This window comes from Eleutherodactylus coqui, chromosome 2 (genome assembly GCF_035609145.1).
Source record: "Eleutherodactylus coqui strain aEleCoq1 chromosome 2, aEleCoq1.hap1, whole genome shotgun sequence".
Taxonomy (NCBI): Eukaryota; Metazoa; Chordata; class Amphibia; order Anura; family Eleutherodactylidae; genus Eleutherodactylus; species Eleutherodactylus coqui.
In genome coordinates, this window is record NC_089838.1 from 236,266,028 (window position 1) to 236,291,424 (window position 25,397).

The window sequence follows — 25,397 nt, forward strand, 5'->3', positions numbered from 1 at the left end:
TTCCGCAACTTTGTATACATCTGCCATGGAATCAGAAGAATACAGGAAAAGAGGTACATTATACAGAATTTCATTTATCTCCGTTTTAATTTATGATGTATTTTTTAATTAAATTACATGTTTTATTATTGTATTGGGCTGCACTGTATTCCTTGGACATGTGACAAATAAAACAGGTACATTACTCATTATTGAAACATTAGAAATACCTACTTGACTTCGGTATATGTTACAATCTCTGATAAGTGTTGGAGTTTGCAATATCACTAATATATATGTCAATATAAAAGATGACATTTAGGAATTATGTTCTCAGTATATCTGTGTCAGACAACTGTAGGATAGTACATTTCTATGAAGAGTCTGTGTCAACACAGATAAGCTAGTTAGCTGGAGCTACTTAGCAGCTTGTGATTTTCATAGCCTTCTTCTTCCAACTGTAACCAGGTAAAGAACTAGTGGATTATATCTGTCAGTATCTCAGCACCGTAAGAGAAAGGCGAGTAAATCCAGATGTACAGCCTGGTTATATGAGAGCCCTATTGCCTGACAGTGCCCCGGTGGAATCGGAGAGTTGGGACAACATATTCAGAGACATTGAGGACATCATCATGCCTGGGGTAAAATGGATTTGACTATTCATATGAAGTCACTTAAATGTTTAATACCTGCACACTATAAATTCTTTATTTTGGTTTTATGAAAACATTTTGATCAGAAAAATGAAATGTTTCAAAAATCTGATCCACAAATCATGTGGTATTACAGATAGTTGCTGCTTCGATAAATATCCCTTGGTTCACCATTTGTGGCCATGTGAAGAGGGGCTTACGCTGATTTACACGTAATGATTATTGCTCAAAATTCATCCAAACGACGACTTTTGAGCGATTGCCATTGCGTGTAAATGTGTGCCCATCGTGCACTTACTGCACTTTTCATCCATTGCTGAGTTCAGCTCAGCTTAAAATCCGTTGTCCCTGATAAGAGGGACCTCACACTGAGTTCTCCACAGGCAGCGCTGATAACATTCTTTCAGCAGCTCCCCTGCTGGAGAACAATAGTGATGTATTTAGAGAACAGACCACCCACTGTTCTCTAAATACACGCAAATGAAGCCAGTTAGCTAATAATGGGCTGATTAGCCCATTAGTACCTATGCAAAATGATCACTCAAAACTGTCAGTTTCTGACGAATTTTGAGCGACCCTCTGTGTGTGTAAATGGGGCTTTTGTGGTAACATGCTAATGGAGCTCTGATTCTATATATCGGATTCAATTAACTAGAACTGGCATAATAATTTAACAATATATGAACAACTGTAAATAATGGGTAGAAGGAGTAAGGCAGATCTGGGTGGGTTATGGACTAAGGGACAGGGAGATGTGAATGAAGTAGGAAAGGGGAACAGTTTATAACCCCCCCCCCCCCCCAAAAAAAAGGGAGGGGTGAAGGGAACCAGAGGGTAGGGAGAAGCGGTCAGTTAAGTCTTGTCACTTACCTCTGCATAAAAGTCTAAGGATCCGTTCACACCTGCCAATTTGTGGTTTGAATGAGCGAACATATACAGGCAGATACATTGTTGGCTCATTCAAAGGAGAAAACGTTCAGTTGTTCACATTCACTGTATAAGTGAATGAGAACGACTGAACAATCGGTATTTAAACTGAACGATTAGTGAATGAGCCAACAATGATTTTTATGCCTGCATAAAATGAACAAAAAGCAAAATGATTTATTGCTCATTGTTCGATTGGTGGCTGAGTTTACAACTTAATGATCATCGTTCATTTTCGCACATTTGAAAGATTTTTTAAATTCGGAAACTCAAGTTTGAAAGAGGTTGAGTGATAATTATAAAAGTCCAGAAAGCTGAGATCAATATTATTGTTTGCACAGACCTCACAACAGCTGGTTGAGCTGTCTCTCTGCATACAATGAATTAGAGGGAAAGTCTTTCCCTGCATAACAAAATAATAACTGTCCAGGGTCAAGTTAAATATGGCTTTATATCCATGTTTCTCGGATATGTTGTCACAGGAAGAAATTATGTTGTTACTACGTTGTACTGCCAGTGTCTTATACATTCGCTTCCTATGAAATTGACCCTTTTTCTGAGATGTTGAAATTGTATTTTGAGCTCCATTGGGGATAGGGAGTGATGGCAATTTCTGTACAGAGCTGCAGAATATGTTAGCACTATATAAGCAACATGAATAAATAATAGAAACATGCACAAGGAACTAAATACTTGAGTTTTCTAAGAACTCAATTAAAGGGGTTTGTCCCCATGGTGCTGGAGCTGCGGGGAGACAGGAGAGGTGAGTATAGAACGTTTTATTATTTTCAGGCAAAGAGAGCAAGAATAAAAAAATGAACTCTGACAACCCCTTTAGTATGATGCAGTATAAATGTTATCTACAATATGTATCCTTAAATGGGAAACTTAAAGAGTAGCTGTACTTTTGTCAAACATTTGACATGTCAAAAACACATGTCAAAAGTTTTGATCAGTGGGGGATCTCGCTATTGAGAACTCCTGTTGATTGCTAGAATGAGGGAGCTGCAGTGCTCAACCAAGCACTGTGTCCCTTCAGTCTTTACTGCTTTTTGGCTCCTCTTGATGGCTGAAGACAAACTCATAAAGGTCTATAGACCTTTATGAGGCTGTTTTTAGCTGCCTGGAGGAGTCGGAAAGTAGCAAAAACAAGCAAAGAGGCACAGTGCTCGGTTGAGTGCTGTAGCCCCCTCTCTCTAGCGATCAGTAGGGGTCTCAGCAGTGGGACCCCACTGATCAAAACTTTTAAAATGTGTCTCTGACATGTCAAAAGTTTGACAAAAGTGTATCCACTCTTTAAAGGGGTTATTTGCATTAAAACAAACATTTTTAATAGAGATGAGCGAGCGTACTCGGTAAGGACAGATACTCGAGCGAGTATCGTCCTTACCGAGTACCTGCCTGCTCACCCGCAAAGATTCGGGTGTCGGCGGGGGGCGGGGAGCGGCAGGGGAGAGTGGGGGAGAATGGGAGGGAGATCTGTCTTGCTTCCCCCCACTCTCTCCTGCTCTCTCCCGCAACACAGCGCTCACCCACGCCGGCACCCGAATCTTTGCAGGCGAGCAGGTAGGTACTTGGTAAGGACGATACTCTCTCGAGTATCTGTCCTTACCGAGTATGCTCGCTCATCTCTGATTTTTAACTATTCTAGTATGGAAAAGGGTGTTTATAGAATGGGGTTCCCTGTTTAGAGCTCTAATATGTCATCCAAAGCAAAAAGCAGCTACAAAGCACATCTAAAGCCCCTTTTACACGGAACAACTGTCGGGCAAACGATGCCCGACACTCGTCCCCGCATGTACTCACTCCTGTGCTGTTACACAGGAGTGAGTATTGTTGGCTCGCAGCAGGAAGGCTGGAGGAAATTTTACACCTCGCTCGCCCCCACCCCTCTCCATTCACTAACACAGCGGCCATTCAGTACTGAACAGCTGCTGTTTACACTCATCATTCAGGATCATCGTTTAAGCTGCATAAAATCCTGAACGCTGATCGTTCAGTGTAAACAGCAGCTGTTAAGTACTGAACGGCCACTGTGTTAAGTGAATGGAGAGGGGCAGGGAAAAGCAGGGGTGAAATCTACTCCAGCCGCGTTGGCGCCCTGCTGGCCGCTCTGTCATAGAGCCAGCGATACTCGCTCAGCACAGGAGCGAGAACACACAGGGACGAGTGTCAGGCATCGTTTGCCCGACATCCGTCCCGTGTAATTGGGGCTTAATACTTTGGAGGTCTAAGCAGGTCCACGCATTACACCTACAGCCCATTGACTTTATTGCTTAAATCGCCCATAGACTTTCAACAAACTTCAGATGAATGATTGTTTAGTCAACAGCTGTTTCAACCAGCTTTCCTATACACATGAATACTCAGCTTGGTCAAATACATGTGTTTAGGGCGTTAAACTGCAGCCAGACAGCTCTGGCAGCTTATCTTCTGGGGAACATTAGAAAAGGGCATTGTCATTTAATGTCTCTGATCTTTCTTTCCCTGAACATCATCTGTTAGGGAAAAGTTGAGCTGCCCCCATACACATTAGAGCGTTATCCGGCCCCACCATTATCAGTGGGTTTGGATGACTAAACTCTAATATGTATGGGGACCTTTAGTTTCCCCTGTAGTAGTACTGAAGGGAAGTTGAATGCCTCCTGCCATGTTCATGCACAGATTAAGGGCTTATTCAGATAAGCATCCTTTTAACATTAAAACGAGTGAACAAATAGCAGCTGCAAGCACATTGCTACTGCTATTAGCGAGCATGCTGCTCCCCCTCCCTCCTCCCCGCTCCCTTCCTTTGCAGGTCGGCTGTATCAAAAAATTGTTCACCTGAAGGAATCCATAGGAGACCATGGGCTCTTTTAGATGCGCTTTTTTGGCACACCTACTCAAAATAACGCTCGTGTAAAAGAGGTCTTAAGCTGATTGTTGGGGATCTATCAGTCGTATGATGAACCAAAATTGTACTGTAGCAACTTAACAAATATTGTAACATTTTTTACAATTATGACATGTGTATTCCTGCAGGTTGTCCACTGGCAGAGTCCTCATATGCATGCATACTTCCCAGCACTGACTTCCTGGCCTTCCTTGCTTGGAGACATGCTTGCAGATGCTATAAACTGCTTAGGATTTACATGGGTATGTTGTACCTTCACATGGGTATCTTCTAGCACATATTCAGATAGTTACAGATTATGGAACAGCTATTGCATTACTAACAGTATGGTATAATAATTGCAATGATATAGTGTTTTTTAACAGTCATGTTACTATATTAGAAAGAGAGATCATAAACAGGAAGTCATCAAAATAAAGTATATAGATTGTATACAATAATGATAAGAATATTAATACTATAACATTTATTACAAGTATAGCGTCATTCTTTGGACAATGAAAAAGGTTTGGTACGGTGTTAGCCAGTAGAGCAAAATGTGATTGTTCCCAGCAAGAGAAACCAAGTAATCTTGTATCATATCTACAAGATTACTTGGTTTCTTTTTGGACAATGTAAAGCATATTGGTTTCTATTTCAGCACATTTCTACAATGGCAAAGATAGTTTCCATCCATGGGTTAAACTCCTATGCTTCTTCAGGTTTTTTAGACTTACCATAAATCAAGACTCAGTCTTGACACTGTTGATGCATGTTATAACGAGTTGTGTGTTTCTACTTTGCACTTTTGGTGCACAAGAGTATTGTACTGGGGTTGTATATTGCATCAACACTAGAGATGAGTGAGCGTACTCGGAAAAGCACTACTCGCTCGAGTAATTTGCTTTATCCGAGTATCGCTGTGCTCGTCCCTGAAGATTCGGGTGCCGCTGCGGCTGACAGGTGAGTCGCAGCGGGGAGCAGGGGAGAGCGGGCGGGAGAGAGGGAGAGAAAGATCTTACCTCCGTTCCTCCCCGCTTTCCGCTGCAGCTCCCCGCTCCGTGCCGGCACCCGAATCTTCAGACCCGAGCACAGCGATACTCGGATAAAGCAAATTACTCGAGCGAGTAGTGCTTTTCCGAGTACGCTCGCTCATCCCTAATCAACACCTTAAAAAGGCTGTCTTATGAAAAGAAAATCAGTGAGGTCCTGACCACTGGGACCTCCATTTATCCTGTATATAGGGGTCTGGAGTAATCTGCAATGTAGATAGCGGTTGTCGCACATGTGCACTACCACTGTATTTGTTTCGTTAAGACTGTCGAAGATAGCTGAGTTCAATTCCTTGGCTATCTGTGGCAGTCCCATTGAAATGAATGGAGTGGTGGTGCACATATGCAGCCACTACTGACTCCATTGTGTGATTCTCCAGACCCCTGTTTTCGGGATCGGTGAAAGTCCCAACTGTTGGACCTCCACTGATCAGCAAGTTGTGTCAATGATTTGACAATTAATTACTTTCAGAAAACAGTTTCTAAAGAGCTTTTTTTTAATAGACAAAACTTGATTAATTAATATGAAATGCTGAAACATAAAAGTAATGGAAATAAACAAGTCTGATCTCCTTGTACTGACTCTAATTTATCTCCCATTTTAATGGTGTTCCGATAAGGCTTCCAGTCCAGCATGTACTGAACTAGAAATGAATGTGATGGATTGGTTGGCTAAAATGCTGGGCCTTCCTGGTCATTTTTGTCATCATTACCCAGAGAGCAAAGGTGGAGGGGTACTGCAAGTAAGTTCACGACTAGTTCATGATTACCATGTGTGTTTTTATATAAAAAGATGTATAATATATATATACACACACACAAATATATATTACTGAATGAATGATTTAATGAGTGATACACTCCTAAGGACAGAGCAGAGAAAGAGGTAATTTTATGGCTATTGATAGTGCTATAGGCATGAAAATCAGTCTGGTTCTGCAAGTTTGGCATTACAGGCATTACTATGACCACTTCTATTATAAGTGTCTTGTGAGTAGAGCCAGGAGTGGTGTAGATGATGTGACCAAAATATACAAGGTTGTAGCTTACGTCTGAAAGCAGTTGGCATTGAATCCTATGTGTACCAGGTGTACAAGCACATTTTTCTCATTTAAATTTGGAATGAAGGGGAGCCCCGTTACACATTCTACCCCAGGCAGAAGAAAGGGTAGAATTAGAATTGTTATTATAGATTTCAGCTTTCCACACACTCTAGATGTTAAATACACAGGGGTTCAAATACTTGATGTGTAGATGTTAAGAACATAATCCAGTGAACATGAGCTCGGGCTCTTTTGACAGGCCATTGTTACGATCCGCCTCTGGTTCTGATCTGGTGTCCATACTTTCTGCATAGGCAAAGAAACCAGGACAAAACCATAGGCTTCGGTAGGTGAGATGAAGACCTGTTTGGTCTCCGTTTCACTGAGTTTCCAAATGTGTCAGCCTTTTTATAATATATAGAAAAGTGCTGATCTTGGCGCTTTTCTATCCATCTAAAAAAATTGACAGGGATGGAAACCTAGGGAAACGGAGACCAAAGAAGTCTGTCTCAGCATATGGTTTCATCCTGGTTTCATCTTGGTATCCGTCTATATGCACCAGAAATGGAACCAACGCTGGATTGTAACATCAGTATATGAAGAGAACCTTTCTGATTGACAGACTGGTACAGCAGTAGAGAGAGGTCTATTTGAGAAAGTTTGCATTCTACAAGGCAGAGGAGAAGGGACAGTAGATGAGGGTAGAAGCTGATTATACCATTGTGCAATGAAGTTAGGGTCATTATCGTGAGCTTTTCTGAAGAGATTGATTTTTATGTTGCTTTGGATGGTGGGAGAGAGCCTGATGTGTTGGGGTAGTGAGTTCCAGAGTACGAGCTAGCAAGAGGTTGTAATAATGGCAGTAAATATAATAGCTAAATTAAATAGCTATTACATAATTTAAGTCATGTGTTTCTGCAACATACGTTTGTATTGAAAACTCTATGAATTCAATACATTAATTATGTGGAACCATTGTCAGCAGATTTGTAACAAAAGCTTATGCCTGTTATAAACCACACATAAAGCTCAGAAGTAAATACGGTAATGCATGTCCATGTCCTGCTGGGCTCCAGCTCTTTACTATTATATTAAAACTCCTTCTGCAGAGTACTGTCAGCGAGTCAACACTGATAGCTTTACTGGCTGCCAGGAAAGCCAAAATCCTGGATATGCAAACATCTGAACCGGATTCCGATGAATCCAGCCTGAATTCTCGTCTCATTGCTTATGCCTCAAATCAGGTAAGTTCCTTGCATATATTAAAAAATTAATCAATTAACATATTTAAGTTATTTATGTTTGCAGGTCCATATGTGCTGGAGGTTTTTGCATACTATATGCTAATTAAAATAACCAAATAGAGGCGTAACTTGAAGCTCCTGGGCCCCAATGCGAAATCTGTAACAGGGCCCCCAACTATAATGCTTTCTTCATAGTTCTCAGCTCCTTATATGGAGAAGAAAGGCCTTATGGGCCCCCTAAGGCTCCTGGGCCCGGGCGCAACCGCATCCCCTGCATCCCCTATAACCTGAGCTATCTCAGACAGGGGCAAGGAGATGGCTTACATGGCCACAACCTTCATCTGCATAACCTTTTGAAAAAATAACTAAAGCAACCTAATTAGCTAACAGCTTACCAAAAGTTGTACATTAACCAATAAATTTCTTTACATGGGTCGATTCTCTGCCCGCTTAACAATTGCTGATTGACACTATAGCATGTGACTGGTCTCGTTCCTGCTGCTCACATGTGGCAGATGATCATTAAAATAGTCATTAATCCCCATAGAGATTAGTTGGTATTGCGTCCTCATTTACACAAACAGATTTTTCGTGTTTGAGGTGTTTGCTCATTTCTTGGCTCGATTTGGGCATATTCATATGAGCCGATTCTTACAAGTGTTCATTTTAGAATATCAGCCCATTTAAATGGCCCTTTTGCTGGAAGCAAAATACATACAGCCTCTCCCCCAAACTCATTTTCTGAGAATTGTATAGCTATTGGCACCTACAGTAATAGTTGCATCCTTTGTGGGCATGTTATAGATGGCCTTGTATAAAATGTCTGTATTTCATGCTCCTATATCTGCACGGTTACATTCTGAAGTAGTTGTAGTCAACAAATGTTAAAGTATATGATGCTAAGTACTAATTTCTTTTAGGGCACTTTTCGACAAGCGTAGTTTTAGTCCGTATTCGCTCTGTGTTTTGTCGACCGTAATATGTATCTATCTACAAGGGCATATTTTTCACAGCCTTATTTTAAAAACGCGGCAGGCACTACCTTTTGTCCTTATTATGTGAAAAAAAAGTACTCATTATAGTCTATGGAAAGTGATTAGAATATGGAGGCATCCATATGTCATCAGTATTGTCATTAGTACTTGATCGGCATGTGCCTCTCTATTCGCATGCATTGGTAATATTTCCTATGAAGCAAATATGGATCTGTGTTTTCCCAGTAGCATAATACAACCAATGGCAGCAAATATGGAGGCGCATACAGATGTACTACTATATGTTTGCAGTATAATCTGTAGCATATCTTTATTACTGATCTCTATTACCGGCATGTTTCAATACACTGAAGTGAAACGGGCTTTAATACAACTCTACGTTTTATGTTTGCAGGCTCATTCTTCTGTAGAAAAAGCTGGTCTAATTTCTCTAGTAAAGGTCCGTTTTCTACCAGTGGATGAAAATTTTTCTCTTAGAGGAGAAACATTAAAAGCTGCGGTGGAAGAAGATCGAAAACGTGGACTTGTTCCTGCCTTTGTGAGTTAGAAACTGAATGATGCTAATTTCTGTAAAACAGTTTAGTTAAATTAATGAGAGAGTCCTGAATTTTTAGAAAGTCATTAAGGTGTCCTAACTTTTGGGGAAATCATTTAGGGAGTTATTAATGCAATTTAAACCCATGCAGACAATGATATCTGGCCAAGTAACCATCCATATCACAGCATGTATAGTCACTGACTTTTAACGTTTCCATGTAGTCAGAGATCTAGTACTCAATGCTACAAGACAGAGTCACTTATATGTTTCATCTTTGTAGGTCTGTGCTACACTTGGAACGACTGGGGTGTGTGCCTTTGATAATTTAGCAGAGTTGGGTCCAATCTGTAAGTTAGTACATTCATAAATATAAATATATATATATATATATATATATATATATATATATATATATATATCTCATATCTATCTATCTATCTCATATCTATCTATCTATCTCATATCTATCTCTCTATCTATGTTTCTATCACTATTTTTTAATGATTAGCACTAACATTTGACTTTACTGTGCAGGTGCCAAGGAAGGATTGTGGCTCCATATTGATGCAGCATATGCTGGCACTGCCTTTCTGTGCCCCGAGTTCAGAACACTATTCACTGGGGTGGAATATGCGGACTCTTTTACATTTAATCCATCAAAGTGGATGATGGTACATTTTGACTGCACTGCTTTCTGGTGAGAATAATCAAGTATCATGTTGCACCAGTATCCATATTTTGCAGTGGGCGATAAAAATGTATACCTCAGGGCTAAAACACGGGCATGTTTTTGTCCCGTTATGCGATTATCACAGGGCAGAACAAAACCATTAATTTCAATAGTTTTGTTTTCACTAGTGGATTTCTCGTCTGTTAATAGTACGGGAAAGAAAAGATAGGACTTGCCCTTACTTTTCCGCTATATATAGTAATACTACAGGCATGACCTATGTTCTTGCTGTTCTTTTTTTTTCAAAACTTGTGCGCTACGCATGGAGTTTGAACTGCCCGTCCGGAATTTCGTTGCGGCAAATCCGCATGCGGCTGCTAATCCCGGGATTAGCCAGCCATGTGGATGAGACTTGTCAAAAATCTTGTCCACACGGGACGACCAGTCCGTTGTGCCAAAGCCGGCAGAAGTCGGCGCTGTGGCGCTGATTCCCCGGCCGCAGCATGTCAAATTTTTTTTTTCAGTTGCGGCCGCACTCTCCTCTATGGGAGTGCTGGCCGTAACGGAAAAGTGTGTGGCCCAGCCGCTCCAAAACCCGTGGCTTAGTGCCACAGGTTTTGAAGCAGTGCTTTCCTGGTGAAAATCTGGCATTTTTTCGCTGCAACAAAACTGCAAGATTTCCGCTGGGAATACGTCCCGTGTGACTCCAGCCTCAAGGTGCATTTACACACACCGATGATTGTTCAAAATTCGTCAGAAATTAACAGTTTTGAGCTATCACTTTGCATAGGTACTAATGGGCTAAATCAGCCAATTAGTAGCTAACTAGCTTCATTTGCATGTATTTAGAGAACAGCGTTCTCTACATACATCACTATTGTTCTCTAGCAGGACAGCAGCTGAAAGAATGTTATCAGCGCTGCCCATGGAGAACTCAACGCGCGGTCCCTCTTATCAAGGACGATGGATTTTAAGCAGAGCTGAACTCAGCAATGGACAAAAAAAGTGCACGGTAAGTGCACGATTGGCACACATTTACATGCAACAATTATCGCTCAAAAGATGGCTTTGTTGCAAATTTTGAGCGACAATCGGTGTGTAAAAGGGCCTATACTGTCTTGGTTTAAAAATAATGCTAATACAATTGTCTAGGTAACAATATCGCTTCCTAGCTTGTTTTTAGGCTGTCCACTTTTAAATTAGTGCATATTCTTTCCATACATCTGAATGGGGTTGTTTTTGTAACATGCACACGGATTTCTACAACTTTCAATTCTGAAGAATGGGACAGTCACTGGACTTTCTGCAGCAGATCTGCTGCATCTTGTGATTACACCCTCATGTATGCTATACATTAATATATTTAATAGAACTCTAGGGTAAGGTAATGCATCACCTACTGGTCTTATAGGTAACAAGGACTGAAGAAGGTCTGACTGTGAGACGGTAATTTTGGGTTAACATTATTATTATTTTTTTGTAGGGTGAAAGACAAATACAAGCTGCAGCAAACATTCAGTGTTGACCCCATCTACCTCCGGCATGCCAACAGCGGAGCTGCCACTGATTTCATGGTAAGCCTTTATACAGCGCAATAATCAGAAAACACCAACTTCCAGTTTTGTGAGATCGTGTTGTACCTGCATGGCAGCCAAATAATCCAATTTACAGTAAACACTAAAGAATGTGATAAAAGTACATACATGAGCCACGACTAGTCAGAATCTCCCTGTGTAATGTGGTTGTTTTATCACAGACAACCCCCTTAATAGGAACGTTTTCTCACAAGACCCCAGGGAAACAGTTTCAGGGGATATTCAAGACAACTTGATGCCTTTTCTTTTTTTTCTGCGAGTGTTATTGAAGTTCTGTAACCAACATTATTGACAGTAGAACTGATTACACGGACTAGCTAGATATTGAGCCGACATATCGCGCTTGCCAAAATGCATTTTTCACACGATGCAAAGCGTTTTTTATTCAGAATCACATTGCTTTTGTGAAATTGCGATTTTCACGTGCATGATAGGATCGCAATTTGTTTCCCATCGACTTTAATAGGAAACATTGCATCGCACTCACATACAGATTGCATGGCATGCGACAGCTTTTATGGTCCCATTGAAATCAATAGGTGAGGCGTTCTGAAGATAGAACATGCTGTGATTTTTTTTTCTCGTAGCGACGTTGTGCATGAATGCAATCAAAAGAACGAATTTCATATCTGTGCAAGTTTTGTGCGCATCGCACAAAACTCGTGCGAGAAAATCGCTTATGTGAATGAGCCCTAAGGAGATACCAGTTATACAAATATCTGAGCCTCGTGGGAAGGAGTGTGCACCTAGGAGCAGGTTAGAGAGGAATTCTTTAGTTTACATAGCATACACAGCCAAATATTTGTTTTAATGTGTCTAAAAATAATACGGGAAATAACTGATTTTGGTCAAGAAGGGTATAATTTCTCCTTAAGGAAAGCACCTAGAAGATTTGTGAGATGACTAAAAAGTAGTGATGAGCAAGCATACTTGCTATAAGGGCTATTGCTCGAGCGAGCAATGCCCTTAGCGAGTACCTGCCCGCTTGAGACAAAAGTTTCGGGTGCTGGCAGCGGGCAGGGAGCTGCGGGGAAGAGCGGGGAGGAACGGATGGGAGATCTCTCTCTCACTCTCTCCCCCCCCCCGCTCCCCCCTGCTGACTGCCGCTACTCAGCGCTCCCCCGCGCCGGCACCCAAACCTTTTGTCTTGAGCCTGCAGGTACTCGCTAAGGGCAATGCTCACTCGAGCAATTGCCCTTACCGAGTATGCTCGCTCATCTCTACTAAAAAGCCATCCATGCTCCTCTAGTAGTTTGTAAATAGGAAGATGGACCAATACATCTGCGGCGCCACCTATTGGAAGGCAGCATTCCTGCAAGTCAATGTTAGGCTTTTTGAACAAGCATTATAAGACTTGTTCAAAAAGTCTTAACAGTGACTTGCAGGAATGCTGCCTTTCAATAGACTGCGCTGCAGAGGTATTGTTCCATTAATTTATTTTGAAAATGGTAGCATGTTATTGGATACTTTATAAGAATATACTTTTTAATGAATCTGCCACTTACAGACAGTTTTGGTACTTTGGTTTATAAAGAATCACATGCAATTAGGACGGTCTCTCTCCTCCCCCCACCCCCCCGCGCTAACACCCGCCGCTTCCCCCCCCCCCCCCCAAGCCTGCTCGGACCAGTAGGCAGTTACTTGAGAAGAGCGATGCTCGCTCAAGTAAGTGCTTTATCCGAGCGTGCTCGCTCATCTCTAGTCTTGACCTATCTTTTGACAAAAAAACACTCTAGGCTCCCATACACTCCTATGGGAGCTGAAAGAAAAGGGAGGGAGAGGGAGTTTATCTGCATCCGGAGCTCGGGAAAAAGAAAGCTGACTCTATTTAAGCATTAGAAGTCATTGCGAAGATTTCTGCCGACCGACAGAATTTCGCGCTGCGGCGTTTTTTTCCCATGATACGCCCGTGTGAATGGACGAGAAAAAGCTAATTGATCGTCGGACTCGATCGCGGCTATTCTTTAGTGATGCGATTCTCGGCTGAGATGTGGCCGGCGTAAAATCGCAACGCTTGTGTCAATGAGGCCTCATTAATAGCATGGCATGCTGTGGTTAAACAAACTATTTAAGATCACAATGGAATAATGAATAATTACTGTCTTAAAGTGGTACAAACCCATTAAAGTAACACACGTCTTTTTCAAATATCCAAACTTGGACAGAAATGCTCTGGTGCATTACATGGATGTTCAGTAGACATATAACAGATCAGTCCTCCAGAACACCCCCCTATTTAGGATACAGTGTTACCAGTTATTTTCACTCTTTTGCTTATTCACTTTTTCAAAGCTGAAGAAAGTCAGGCTGTAGGACTTCTTTTCAATATCACAAATATGTTCTGAAATAAATTTTCAATAAACATTTTAGGAAACTGTCTGGGTGCTGCCAGATATGTTATTGATTGTCATGGTGGATATATAAGCTGAAGGGGAACAGGGACTGGAAACACCATGTCCTGAACAGGAGGCGTACTGCATCCCACTTCTTGGTTCTAGATATCCAAGTAATCCGTTATATGTTCACTGATGTCATATCTAATTTGCGCCTATGTGGGCAAAAAAAAAATCACGTCTATTAGAACCGATGGTTCCCTATGAAATGTTCACATGTCCGTTTTTTACAGGCGCAAAATACTTGCACCTACAAAAGATAGGTCATCCGTGCTCCTCTAAAGTGCATGCTGCGCATAACATCCTGTGATGTTACAGGGAGTCCCCTCATCACTGAACACTGACAACACTGTCACAGTGTTCAGCAATGAGGGGACTGCAGCGGAGACGAAAGAATCACCTGTCACAGCTGTAGCAGAGGACCGCGATGTTCTTCTATTGCTTTCAATGGGCCGGCGCTACTGCCGCCCCATTGAAAGCAATGGGCTGCCGGCAACCCACCGCAGTGATTTTCTGGGAAGGGCTTAGAATATAAGCTCTTCCCTAAAAAATCATCCCTAGTTGCTGGAAAAAATAAAAAAATATATATACATCACCTCTCCGCCGCTGTCCAGCTCTGGCACGTCTTCTCCATGGCTTCCTGACACTCTTCTGAAGCACTTTCTCCTGGCCAGGGATTTAAAAATCCATTCAGTGAATGGCTGAGTGCTGCCTCTGATTGGCTGAGTCCTATAGCTTTGTGATTGCTCATTTGTCTATTCAGATTTTAAATAGTAAGTTCAGTCAAACTAGCTAGCAATCAGCTGTTACTGCTGGGGAAAGCTGTCCCTAAGCACAAGTTTCTGCAGAGGTAATGTAGCATTACACAACGGATATAAATGCCTGTCCATGTAATGCATGCACATGCCAGATCCGGCAGAGCAGTTCCCATTTTTGGAAGATCCACCTTTAATATATCCATATGCAATAAGAGGACTTATGGACAGGAGTTGTTGTCCTGCGGCAATCCCTTTAATTCTGTAATTCCTGATATTACTGCTGTCCATATTGGGTTTGGAAAACAGGAGAAGTGAAGCACTCCCCCAATTTCAGGGAAGCCAAATGTGGGCTAGAAACATCCAACTTTTTTCAATTAGACAGCAAATAAACCATCAGGTTCATGAGTTTCTTTACTTTAGGCAGCTTTCACACAGGCAACAAAACCGTGCGATTTTCTCACGATGCGACAGCGCTACAAATTGCATATATGTGAAAGCCATGCTTTCCAATGCTTTCCTTCACATTAGCAATGTTTTGTAGGCTGCTACATTGCGAGAATACAAAATCCCTATGAAGCCTTCCTTTCTGTTGCGGTTTTCGTGCGGTGCAATGCAACTTTTACAGTAGGAAATCCTACTGTAAATCCCTAAAATAAGCCCTAGTTGCATAAAAAAATAAAAACAAAATACATCACCTAACAGCCGCCGTCAGCCCTGCTGCACATCTTCTCTGCAGGTCCCCGGCACTTGTCTTCAGGCAACACTTCCTGGTCAGGAGTTTGAAAAACCCAGCCTCCAGGAAGCATTGCCTGTGATTGGTTCTCAAGCGCTGCAGCTCAGCCAATCAGAGCCAGGGCTCCATGAACGAATCACAGTCATTCCATGAATTGGCTGAACCACGGCGATATCGCTGTCGCCTCTGTGAAAGAGGCCTTAGGTGTTTCACATTCTCACTATGACTAAAAGTGGGGAGTAAGAAGAGTTAATGCATTTAAATGGCTTGTATTGTGCTTCATTAGAAAATGAGCTCATTTTGTATTTTCATAATTGTAGCACTGGCAAATTCCACTCAGTCGTCGTTTCCGCTCCCTAAAACTTTGGTTTGTAATACGTTCATTTGGAATTAAAAACCTGCAGGCACACATCAGACACGTGAGTATATTACAGCATTTTTACCACTGGTGTTGACTTCTAATCCCTTTCCATTTTCAAGCTCATGGTGGGTGAGGGTGCGGACTTTAAGGACATCTGTCAGTGTCCCTACATCTACTTACCCAGTAGTACGGAAGGGACACTGACATGAGGGACATGCTATACATACCTCCCACCGCTGCTCAGCCTCAGGAGCCCCAGAATCCTGGATCTTGATCGGTTCCTGCTGCACCTTACACTCACGGCCCTCTTACACTGAACGATTATCGTTCACAAAAATCATTGGATCATGTGAATTGAATGATAAACGATCAGTGTAAACATGGCCAACAATCAAATGACAAACAAGAATGTGTTTGCTTCTCGTTCATTTTATACAGGCACAAAAATAATTGTTCATTCAATCGCACGTCTTTGCGTGTGAACAGCGATTGTTTAGTCTATCTCATTCACTGGTACAGTAAGTGTGAATGACTGAGCGATACGCAAACGATTTTCTACCTGTATAAAAAGGCTGCATAAGCGAATAAGTGAACTCTGTCATCCTTCGATTGTGCAAACGATTTATCGCTCCATGTAAAAAAAAGCCTGAAGACCCATTTACACTCAAAGATAATCTTTCAAATGATTGAAACATTGAAAGTTTTAGCAACCTTTTTGCATAAAGTGTTAATGGCTAGTAATGCCCATTAACACTTTATCATCTTCATTTGCATGTAAAAGGGCCTCCAAAAGCTGTTTGCAGAGCCCAGTGTGTACTTAATCACACTTCCTGCTATGCATACAGCTGTCTTGTTCTCGTCAGGACTCCCGGCAGAATACAATGAAATCTCCCGCGGAGAACACAGTATGCGATCTGTTGAGAGATACTTTATGTCTCTGCAGCTGAACGATGGAATTTAAGTTCACCTTAAAATCATCATTCAGTCGAAAAGTGCACTATGGCAGCATTTACATGTAACAATTATCGCTCATTTTCAGTCGTTTGAGCGAATTTTGAACGATAATCATTACGTGTAAATGGGCCTTTAGGGACTGGTTTAAGTCAAAATTTATAAAAAATAGGGTAGCAATGGCTGATCTTCATGGATCCATATAAAATAATTGTTTTAATATATCTTACCATATTAATTACAATATGAGACAGAATAGGCTTCAAATGACAGCAGAATACTATATATATAAAATCCATTCTCTTAATTCTAGCAGATACCACTAGATGATGCTAGAACACTTAGTTTTTGCCAAGCTTGATACCAGAATTCACCTTAGCACTTTACCAACATTTTATTTAATGTGGAAAACAAAGAAAATCTCCATTGAATGTGGTGCGCGTGTTGTATGTATTTATGCTTTCAGGGAACAGAAATGGCCAAGTATTTTGAGTCATTGGTCAAAGCTGACCATCTGTTTGAAGTTCCTGCAAAGAGACACCTTGGACTTGTTGTCTTCCGGCTAAAGGTAATCCAATGTCTGCTGATTATATTTTGCTACGTTTCCAGTAGTTTTGAATAATGTGTCTTTCACTTTGAAATAATTAGTCTCTTTGGTTCATGAATTGGATGTACATAGCCAAATCCTACAAATTCTTAAATGCAAGTATTCCAATAGGGGTACATCTAGAAACGATTCCCATTGATTTTCTCAGCTACTGCCTACAGTGATACCCACCTCATGGCCCAGGGTAACTATTGTGTGCGTTTCTCAGAGCTCAGTGGAAACCAGTTGATTAGTGTGCAGTCCCTTCCCCAAGTTAATGTACCCTAAATTATCTGCCTGATCAAAGAGAAGAGAAGGGCTGTTATCTGAAAACTTCTATTTCTTGTACCAGAGCCACAAGTAGAAAAGTCCCAGTCCTGGTTAAAACTAATGTGTGGCCCTCTGATTGAGTTAAGAGCCACATTTAAGAACCCCATTACATAGACAATCAGGGCCACTCCGATGCTTCTTAACCACCGAATTGGCAAAAAACAGTCAATGTTATAAGGATTTCTGCACTATGTAATCCATTGACCACAGCATTTTGCTGATCTACGTACAGAAGTTCCTTCAGTACATGTAAGCCCACTAGTGTTTTTTTTGCATTGGACACTGTAAAAGACTTAACATTTGCCCTTATATCAACTCTGCCCATGGCCCATATAGTTGGCACATATTTATAATTTATACTATAGTCTTCATGATACATACAAACAAGAGAAGGAGTCCACTTTTGTCACACATGCGTACCTCTGTTTAAGTGTCTTTTCAGCTGTACTCATACAGCTGATTTTCACACAAAAGTCCGAGTTTGAGATGGAAAGAACCCTATAGAAGCATTCAAAATATGGATCACACTTCTATATCATGTGAATGCGATCCGTTTTTAATGCATGTTAATACGGGGACCACATGAAAAAAAGAAGCGGAGAAGTGCAGAGCAGTGAAAAACACATGTAAAATGGATGTAAATCACTGGTGAAAATTGCAGAAATGCATAGCAAACACATGAAAATTCAATAAAATCTAGAGATGAGCGAGCATGGTCGGATAAAGCAGTTACTCAAGCAAGCATTGCTCTTCTCGAGTAACTGCTTACTGGTCTGAGCAGGCTCAGGGGGCAGCAGGGGTGAGCGGGGGGCTGCGGGGGGTAGAAAGAGAGATCTCTCTCACTCTCCCCCCCGCCACCCACCTGAGCCTGCTTTAGCCGAGCATGCTCGCTCATCTCTAATAAAATCACATGGAAAAATGGTCAGTTTTTCACTGACCTAATTGCATTTACCCACATGAATATGGCCTTAGGGTACTGTTACACAAGACAACTATTAGCAGAAAAAAATTGCTCAAATGAGCAATTTTAAGTGATTGTTGTTCCATGAAAATGCAGGAACCGACCGGGCACTGAGCGAGAAATCACTCAATAGTCACTAGCACTTTGGTTCCGCTCACTGAAATAAAGCAACTAGTGAGTAAGTTCTCGTTCAGTGTCATTTTTGAACAACTGCCTGTTCACAGTGAATGGAGGTAGATGGTCGGAACCAGAGGCGGAACTTGAAGCTTCTGGGTCCCAATGCAAAACCTGTAACAGGGCCCCAAATAGGCGTTATTCATAGTACTGGGCTCCCTCTATGAAGAAGAAAGGCTCCTGGGCCCAGATGCAACCGCATCCTCTGCATCCCCTATAGTTACACCCCTGGTCAAGACAGATCTACGGCTCGCTCTACCTCCATTTTCTGAACGACTATCACTCCTGTGATAGTAGTGATAGTCGTTCTATGTAAAAGCACCCTACTCTTCCTTCATTTGTATTAGAAGTAAATATTAAGCTATATACTATACTTGGTATACCCTATGATCTTACAATAATACCATGTTCTTTTTGTGAAAACTAGGGTCCAAACATCCTGACAGAGCAAGTACTGACAGAACTGACCAGATCTGGCAGCATGTTTCTTGTTCCGGCCACCATCCATGACAAGTTTATCATCCGGTTCACTGTCACTTCTCAGTTCACCACGAGGGAAGATATTCAGCGGGATTGGAATCTTATCAGAGAAGCTGCAATAAATGTCACTAATCTGCATCATAGCTCCATATCCAATGACTACAATAAATTACTGAACCATCAAACCACGGAAGGTGAGAAGGAAGGAGACACCTCCCAGAAAATCACCGTACAACCCAAACATGCAGATTTCAGCCCTAAAGATTGGGTTGAGCAGATATCCAAAGATGACTTGGATCCCTTCGATGACTGCTTCCCTGAGAACGTGCCAGTGGCTAGCAAACATAGGCGAGTGTCTTCTGTATATCGATACTGGTCTACCCAAAACAAGAAAAAGAGTGCTCGGTCTCTTAGTTGTAACAGTGTTCCTGCGTACAATAGGGAAGCAATTGTAGAAAAGATGGTGCCACAGTTTGAACTTCAGAAAGATGGCAGCATACTCTCCAAGCTCCCAGGAAAGGTTATGATTTTAGAGAAGAATGCCTTCCGGAAATTAATCAAGTTTTACAGTGTGCCCAGCTTCCCAGAAATCAGCATCCAGTGTGGGCTTAAACTGCCTTGCTGCCCACTTCAAGCGCTAGTGTGAGCTACTCATTAGCCGCACAAGCAGCGGTTTTGTTTGGACTAAGCCAACACTATAATACATTAAGACTTGTTGACATCACTCTGTCTTTTCACCCAGTTCAACCATGTAACAAATGGAAATGTTGGTTTAGTCCATAAAATAGCTGCTTGAGCTTTGAGCAAGTGGCAGGTCCTGTTTAACCCCCCAACAGTCACATTAGAGGGGTTAGAAAAATGTGGCTCCGTTTTTCAAGAGTGCCACCATTGTCTGTGAGTTGCGTCTGGTGCTGCAGCTCAGATCCCATTCACTTCAATGGTGCTGAGCTGCAATACCCTATGGAGAAGGATGGCGCTGTGTTTGGAAGAAAGCAGCCATGTTTTCCTATACCTGGACAGCCAGTTTAAATTAGGAAAAAACCTCTGAAAAATCACTTTTTTATTGTAGATTTTGAATTTATGTGTCATCTAAATATATTTGGTACAGAACCTGCCTTAAGTGCGTTTTTAACCCTTTAGGCTGCCTATCCACGGGCGTTGCGGTATCCTGCGGCGGAGATCCGCTGCGGGATACCGCCGCCCAGGAGCAGGAGCCGGCAGACGGATCTCCGTTGTCAGCCTGTATGACAGATAGGCTGTCCGCGAAGAATCACAGTAATTTGCAGCATGCTGCGAATTGCCGTCCGCAAGCGGAGAATCGCTATGATTCTACGCTCATGGACAGGGGGGAAACGCTTTCCATAGCAATGCTATGGAAAGCTTTCACTGTGTTCCCTGCAGCTGGATTATCGCTGCGGTAACGTAATGAATATACGCCTGTGGACAGGCAGCCTTAGTCACATAACTGATTTCAGGGACCAGCAAGTCATTTCCCATTTTGTGTTATTTTTCTGTTGACAGAAGCGTAGGAGGACGTTTTTTGTAGTTTTTTGGTACCTTTTGTAGCATATACACAACAATTTGATTATTTTTTTATTCTTGTTTTGGAGGAGCAAGATTAATAGAAAACAACTATATGGCATATTCTTTTTTAATGGAATTTACTGTCCTGAGTAAATAAAGTACGATTTTATAGTATGGACCGTAATGGATGTCGTGATACCAACTATGTTCATTTTTTTGCTCTTTTTATTTTTTAAATACTTATCATGAGTATAAAACGTTCTCCAGCAACAAAGCCCCTTATTACATAGAAATATAGATCATACCTCTCTGCGGACCCCTGAAGCGGAGCTGAGTGGCTCACACTGCCCTGGCATCGGGTAGATGGCCAATTGGAAGCATGTGACTGCTGCAGCCGATAAAAGACCTCAGCATCACATCCTCAAACTCTTAGCATCATGGCAGCCAGGATATGAGTGCTGATACCAGGAGCACGAATGGTGATCCTGTGGCCTCTGACTGTCTGCAGCCGTCACCTTTCCTCCAAGATGTTTACCTGGAACCCGGGTAATGGGAGCCGCTCAACTCTATTTCGGGGGTCCGAGGAGGGGTGAACATGATCTATTTTTTTATTTTATAAATGGGCCTAATAATAAATATTATACTCATGGTAAAATCCCTTTAAAGCTAAGTGTAAGGGAAAAAAAACTTTAACCCTGCAAATGCTAACCCTTTTTACAGAAATTGTTTTAAACGGTTTAGAGGAGTTATTAAATTAGCAAGTCTTCAACTTTTCACTCTTTTTCTGGAAAAAAAAGACCTGCATGTGTAACAATGAGAGGGCAGATATGCTCTCTGATTGATAACTGAAGAAATGTCCATGTTACCCCTTCCCTGGCACAGGGAGATATACAGGAGAATCACAAATCTTCTATGCTGCCTGCTTGTTGCCCCTCCCCCCTTCTATCTGCTCTGCACACAGACTGAAAAGTGACAGTTGTAAATTAAATATTCCCAACCCCACTTCAAGCGGCTGTAGCCCGGTTCTGTAAGTGCTACCTACGTGCTTCGGTGTAATTTTAAAGTCAAGAATATTGGCTTTAAAAAGACATAGAAAGCATGTTGATTGCACTGATAGAATCATAGCTAGTCACTTAACCCCTTTAGTGGCAGGTTTAGGTAGTCTTCAGCACATTTCAGTGCAGCAAGCCCCAGAGATTTTCCCGGCGTGCCATTAAAGGGGTTAGGCCGGCTGCACACAGCCGTGACGGGCTCCGCCGCGGAGCCCATCATGGCGCCCCCCAGAGACCCCATACTTACCAGCGGATCCGGCGTCCTCGCTCCTGCATGACGCTTCGGCTTGACGCGCCGCAGCATCATGTGACACGCAGGCCACGTCACAAGACACGCCGACAGCGTCACGACGCGGCCAGCCGTGTCATACGACGCGGCGGTGGTAGGCGGAGAGGCGATTTCACGCTATCTTCCGCTGTGCTACAGTGGAAGATAGCGTGAACGGACGGCTTCCATTGACTGCAATGGAAGCCGTCCGCGCGTACACCCGTGGCAAATAGAGCATGCCGCGGGCGAGGACGGGTGATTTCATGGTGCGGAATTCCACGATGGAATTCTGCACCGTGAGCATTGAGCTATTAGGTTCATTAGAACCTAATAGCTGCGGGCAATGCGGCGGAAATCCGTCCGTGGGAAGGAGGCCTTAAACTAAAACAATATTTGTTCATCCAAAAATGTAATGTCCTTTTCCTGCAGAAGGAAGAGAGCTTCTCCTAAACTGTTGGGGGGTTAATTTACCAGTTAGGTTAGCAGTGTTCCAAGTGTAGGGATACATTTTACCTTTGACTGAAATATATCAATCCAGTGGGAAAATAGCATTGTGAAATTTTATAAATAATTGCACATTTCATAAGCAACAATAACTTCATATGCAATCTAATTTGTATCATGTCTCAAGTGAGACATCATCAAACCTATATATTAAAATTTCTATATTTAATAATAGATGATTATCTCTAATATGTGTAATTAATCTCAACACTATAAGAAATCACAGTGTATCCCAGCTTGCCTTTAGGCGCACCGAGAACCGATGGTAAATAGACACGTTTATATCATTTAGGTTGACATAAATCTATATTTTTGTTCATGTTTAAATAACCAGATTAAACACTTGTTTCCAAATGTCGCTGACAATAAACACTTTCTATGATGCAAAAAGTCTAAACTGGATTGTTTTGTTCTTTTTTCTAAAAAGGTTGCGTATTAAAAAATAGACTACTGCACATCAGACTGATTGTTAAAAGCAAAGATAAAGGGGTTTTCCAGTGAAATACTATTGATGAAATACTATTGATGAGTGACCTATCATCAGGATAGCTCATCAATAGTTGATCAGCTGAGGTCAGCGGGTCTGGACCCCGACCGATCAACTGAACGGGCGCATGCTGTCAGCACCGCAATAACAAAGAGGTTGGAGCGGAATCCTCCGTGCTGACCTCTTTGTAGTATCCAGTGCTTGTAACTGCAGGAACGGCTCTCATTGAAATCAATGTGAGCTGTGCCTACAGTTACAAGCGCCGGCCACTATAAGGAGGCTTCCGCTCTGACCTCTGTGTATTTGGAGCAGAAGTCTCCATGCCAACCTCCCATGTAGTGGCAGGCACTTGTAACTGCAATAATCTTGTAGATATGATACCTTTTAATGGCTAACAAAAATACATGATGTTCGTATGAGTTTCCGAACCAAGGCAGGGTTCTTCTGGCTTAAATGAAATTGATCTGAAGAGGCATGCATATTTATACACGCATACTTATGACAAGGCACAGACATGGATGTGAATAATTTGCACTTAAAAGAATAGTACCACAGAAATACAAACATCTTTGACTAGTAACTGAATTAGTGTTGGGGGGGGGGAGGGTCACCAGGCCAGCAGTGTTATCTGCGCTATAGATTTCTCATACTTTCCAGTCACACATAAATCCTTGTGAATAACTTATCCCTCTATTGAAAGTGTCAAATGTTGTTATAAATTTATATTCCCAAATTCTTCTATGTCTTAGTGACTTAAAGTTGCCTTTTGGTATCATAACTTTCATATCTTTTATGTTGTGTCCATGACTAGAAGAATGCCCCGCCCCAGGAAATTCTGTCTTTTTCTGTTTGATTGTGTGTCAATGAGATCTCATCCTCGCTTTAAGTTTTTGTCCTGTTTATCCAAAATAAAGGCCACCAACAGGACATTTACTGAAATATTTAGAAGCCTGAAGAAGAAGCCTGCGTGGGTTCGGAGGCTCACTATAACATTATGTATTTTGTTAGCCATTAAAAGGTATCATATCTACAAGATTACTTGGTTTCTCTTGGTATCAACATTTTTCATTAGAGCTCATAGATTTACAGTATATCCTCTGTATGGCCAAAGAGTTGCAGTGAACCTAACAAAAAACGTACGAATGGTGGTTGCCATTTGGGTAAAAAAAAAATTAGTACTTTACTCTTGATTTCCCTAAAAATCCAGTGCTGAAACTCCAGCAGTCCACCTAGTCTTTGTGACAACTGCAGTTAATTAGTGGCTTCAGATATCATGTGTCCTACTATGGTCTGTTTCACGAAGAGAATATAGTGGACAGTTATAGAGCTATTGTCAGCGTTCTGTTTGTGAGATGGACTATGGCACCACTACTCAGGAATAGGACACAAGACAGAAGACCGCTGTAGCCACTGATTCCCTGCAGCGGTCACCAGTAGTATGAAACATCACCGCTGCCCACATGTGAGCAGAGACCAGTGAGTGAGACAATAGGCGAATACTGGTTCTTTTTATTGTTTTACACACCAGGCAGCTAGCTGCTTTGGGGTTCTTTTCTTACAAATTCGGAAAGTACCTTTATTCAGCAGAGGATATGGACCTTAGTAACAGAAAAATGGAACTGAAACCCTTAGATTTTTGTTTATTACATGAACCTGCACAGAGTTTTAAACCTCCTAACACTAGGGATAGCAAAAATAGTGAGATATTGTGTTTGCTCGAAAACTGTATGCGATGGTAAATACTCTACTATAAAAAGACAAAAGTATTATAGCGGTAATACCTTTATTAGCTATCCAGCAAAATTGTATGTGCAAGCTTTCAAAGCTCCGAGGCTCCTTCTTCTAGCAGATATCCTCAGGGTAATTTGCTACAGCCTGACGAAGGAGCCTCCTTTCTGGTTTGCTAATAAAGCCATCACTTCTAAAACACTTCAGTCTTTTTTTATACAAGAGTATTTAGCATTTCATAGACTAGAGACGGGTAAATATTCAGTTAATCATTAAAATAAGAAACATATAGAAATACTGTGGTTTATATGCATGCACCACATATAGATTTCATGATAAAGGCTCTGTGAGCCAAAACATTGCACTGAGACTGACGGAGATGTAGAATACATTGTTGTGGATGTTGCAGCTCTTCTTCTTTTTGTCTTTTCTTCTCCTGCTGTCCTAAAAATAACAACTTTCATCCCTACCTTTCCAAGCAGCAATTATCCCTAATGATGCCCTCAGCTTGCTAAATTTAGATCTGCCTTTAATTTGGT

At 41.7% G+C, this 25,397-nt stretch overlaps 1 protein-coding gene across 1 annotated transcript; it reads left to right on the forward strand.

The window, feature by feature from the left end:
- On the forward strand, positions 1-23,022 carry HDC (histidine decarboxylase). Its single transcript, XM_066592658.1, has 12 exons — positions 1-53; positions 448-620; positions 4,581-4,694; positions 6,104-6,226; positions 7,636-7,770; positions 9,160-9,303; positions 9,584-9,650; positions 9,838-10,000; positions 11,457-11,547; positions 15,773-15,871; positions 17,231-17,332; positions 19,243-23,022. The coding sequence occupies exons 1-12, from the start codon at positions 26-28 to the stop codon at positions 19,939-19,941; spliced, it is 1,938 nt and encodes a 645-aa protein (XP_066448755.1). The 5' UTR covers positions 1-25; the 3' UTR covers positions 19,942-23,022.
- The last annotated feature ends 2,375 nt before the right edge of the window (positions 23,023-25,397 follow it).

What these genes read in the sequence shown, in the direction of transcription:
- HDC (XM_066592658.1), top strand. Translation starts at nt 26, where the DNA reads ATGGAATCAGAAGAATACAGGAAAAGAG. An exon ending in AAGGTGGAGGGGTACTGCAA is followed by an intron (nt 6,227 to 7,635) that starts GTAAGTTCACGA and finishes CTCCTTCTGCAG; the next exon opens with AGTACTGTCAGCGAGTCAAC. An exon ending in TTGCTTATGCCTCAAATCAG is followed by an intron (nt 7,771 to 9,159) that starts GTAAGTTCCTTG and finishes TTATGTTTGCAG; the next exon opens with GCTCATTCTTCTGTAGAAAA.